This window comes from Chaetura pelagica, unplaced genomic scaffold, assembly GCF_000747805.2.
Source record: "Chaetura pelagica isolate M959 unplaced genomic scaffold, ChaPel_1.0 scaffold227, whole genome shotgun sequence".
Taxonomy (NCBI): Eukaryota; Metazoa; Chordata; class Aves; order Apodiformes; family Apodidae; genus Chaetura; species Chaetura pelagica.
This window is the reverse complement of record NW_009953796.1, coordinates 941,452-944,331: the sequence shown is the minus strand read 5'-3', so window position 1 is coordinate 944,331 and position 2,880 is coordinate 941,452. Positions and strand designations below refer to the sequence as shown.

Sequence of the window (2,880 nt, the reverse complement as noted above, 5' to 3'; positions counted from 1 at the left end):
AGCTCCTGGATGCCACGGAGGAACAAAAGGAGCCGGTGAGCAGCCCAGCACTGCCCAGCCTCCTGCCCTGCAGCCTCCCAGCACTGCCCAGCCTCCTGCCCTGCAGCCTCCCACCCCTGCCACGCAGGAAGACACTGGAGTGAGGGCTGGGCACCCTGTGTCCCCTCCTCTGTCACTCCCCCCCATCTCTTGGGGGTCCCAGCACCCAGCTAGGTCAATGCTGGGGGGGAGGCTGCTGTGATGCTTCTCTTTGCACCGTGCTGGCTGAGCGTGGCCCTTCCCTGCACTCCTCACTACTCTGTAAATATATTTATTTAAGTAAATTTCTACTGACTCCAGCTGCATCTCACCTTGCTTTGGCTGGGCGGGGGGCTTGGGAGGGGGTGGGTTAGCCACTTGCCCCACTTGGCAAGCTGGAGCTGTGATGGTGCAAGGAGAGACGTGTTGCAAGTGCTTCTCAAGGAAGCTGCTGCCTTTCTCCTCCTCCCTGCCACCCTGGCATGGAGCCGGGAACCCTCCTGGCATGAGGACACAGGTTCCTTCACCCCAACGCTGTTCACCCATGGCAGCTGGCACAAAACCTGCTCTTACTCCATAAAAAGGGGTGAAAGTTGCCCCTGTCCCAGGGGTGCTGCTGCTCTGTGCCGTTGGCACCCAGAGCGAGGCTGGCAGGGAGCCCAAGGGGGGGGATTTTAGGCCCCGGCCCCCCCAGCAGCCCACGCCATTTTGCAGCCCCCTGGCCACGCCCTCCTCGGCACCTCCTGCTACATGCAGCAGCTCCTGGATGCCACTGAGGAACCGAAGGAGCCGGTGAGCAGCCCAGCACTGCCCAGCCTCCTGCCCTGCAGCCTCCCAGCACTGCCCAGCCTCCTGCCCTGCAGCCTCCCACCCCTGCCACGCAGGAAGACACTGGAGTGAGGGCTGGGCACCCTGTGTCCCCTCCTCTGTCACTCCCCCCCATCTCTTGGGGGTCCCAGCACCCAGCTAGGTCAATGCTGGGGGGGAGGCTGCTGTGATGCTTCTCTTTGCACCGTGCTGGCTGAGCGTGGCCCTTCCCTGCACTCCTCACTACTCTGTAAATATATTTATTTAAGTAAAGTTCTACTGACTCCAGCTGCATCTCACCTTGCTTTGGCTGGGCGGGGGGCTTGGGAGGGGGTGGGTTAGCCACTTGCCCCACTTGGCAAGCTGGAGCTGTGATGGTGCAAGGAGAGACGTGTTGCAAGTGCTTCTCAAGGAAGCTGCTGCCTTTCTCCTCCTCCCTGCCACCCTGGCATGGAGCCAGGACTCCTCCTGGCATGAGGACACAGGGGTTCCTTCACCCCAACGCTGTTCACCCATGGCAGCTGGCACAAAACCTGCTCTTACTCCATAAAAAGGGGTGAAAGTTGCCCCTGTCCCAGGGGTGCTGCTGCTCTGTGCCGTTGGCACCCAGAGCGGGGCTGGCAGGGGGCCCAAGGGGGGTATTTTAGGCCCTGGCCCCCACAGCAGCCCCAGCATTGCACAACCCCAGGGGCTCGTGCTGCCCCATGGGGGCTGCAACTGCCCCACAGCTCCAAGGACAGCAAACTGGGAAATGAACTGGGGTGAAACTGGGGAGGCAGGGAGCCCAGACTGGGTCCCTGAAGCACAAGCCCTGTGACCCAGGGTGAGCAAGCTGGGATGGAGGGGAATGACCCACTGCCCACCTGTGCCGTACTGGGAAGCACTGGGAGAGCTGCAGAGAGGTGAGCAACACTGTGCTTTGGGGGTGCTTAGGGACAGCCCCCCTCTGACCCACTGCAGGGACACACTCACCTGAGGACTCCGCTGCTGAGGTGTGAGGCTCCAGCGCAGAGACCAGGACCAGCACAACCCACCTTGGGCTGTGGGGGCTTCATTAGCCTGATCATTAACAAGCAATCAGCCTGCAGCCTCACCTGGGGGCTGCACCTTGACATCAGGGGGGTGCCACCTGAGGATGCCAGGGTCAGCATGGCTGTCCCCCCCATGCCATGGATACACATACCTGCTGTCCCTTGTCCCCCCAGCCTGCCACCCCTGTCCCCAGGGGGTGACAGTGTCCCTGCAGTGTCCCCCACCCACATGCAGGTGGCAGCCTGGCTTTATCAGACATATTTATTTCTGTACACACTTATACACACGGTTCCCAGGGTCGCTTCATCCTTCAGTGCCATCTCCCTGCAGGGTCTGGTCCGTGGCAGGGGCACCCACAGGCTTCCCAGGGTGCCCATGGCCAAGCCCAGCCAGGCTGTGCCCTCTCCCCAGCCCTGTAGTGTCTACCTGGGGGCAGAGCTCTCCCCCACACCCCACAGCTCCCCAGATGGGGCAGGGTCACACGCCTTCGCCCTGCCTCAGTTTCCCTGCAGCACGGTAGGGGCTCCTCGCACCAGGGGCTGGGGGGGGTCAGCCCCCCCCATGCAAGCACCATGCTTCCCTCCACAGGGTCCTTGACCTGTGAACATGCAGGATCCCCAACCCAGGGTGAAGTTGGGGGACCTCCGGATGCTGAAGCTGCCCCAGTAGAGCCTCCATCACTCTGACTCCTACAAGTTGTGTGGGGGGGGTGCCAGCCATTGGATCCCAGTCCCCCAGCTCCTGCAGCCCCCTGAGTGGCAGGGGGGGCTTGGGAGAGGGGGCTTTACTTGACATGCTCAGCAGCATGGGAGGAGCAGTAATACTTCTTGTGGGCGATGAAGGTGGAAAGGCTGCTGAACTTGATGTTGCAGAGGCGACAGTACCTGTGGTTGCCGTTGGGCATGGGGACGGGCACAGCCTTGGCCAGGGGGGTCTGCACCCCCCTGTCTGTGTAGGTGGGGGGCGTGGGGGGCTCGCGGACACCTTCCCGCAGTCCCTCGGGGGCTCCGGGCGAAGCAGGAG

General features: G+C 62.5%; 2 protein-coding genes across 2 annotated transcripts in view; one reads left to right on the top strand and one right to left on the bottom strand.

The window, feature by feature from the left end:
- Positions 1-2,526, top strand: part of CIDEC (cell death-inducing DFFA-like effector c) — a gene marked incomplete at its 5' end in the record, with an annotated part of 3,485 nt that extends 959 nt beyond the window's left edge. Inside the window, 2 exon segments of the mRNA XM_010001108.1 lie at positions 713-810; positions 2,470-2,526. Of these exon segments, the coding sequence (XP_009999410.1) occupies positions 713-810; positions 2,470-2,526 (155 nt within the window).
- A 115-nt stretch (positions 2,527-2,641) lies between these two features.
- Positions 2,642-2,880, bottom strand: part of ZFPM1 (zinc finger protein, FOG family member 1) — an 18,948-nt gene continuing 18,709 nt past the window's right edge. Inside the window, exon 9 of the mRNA XM_010001107.1 lies at positions 2,642-2,862. Within this exon, the coding sequence (XP_009999409.1) occupies positions 2,642-2,862 (221 nt within the window). The remainder of the gene's footprint in view (positions 2,863-2,880) is intronic.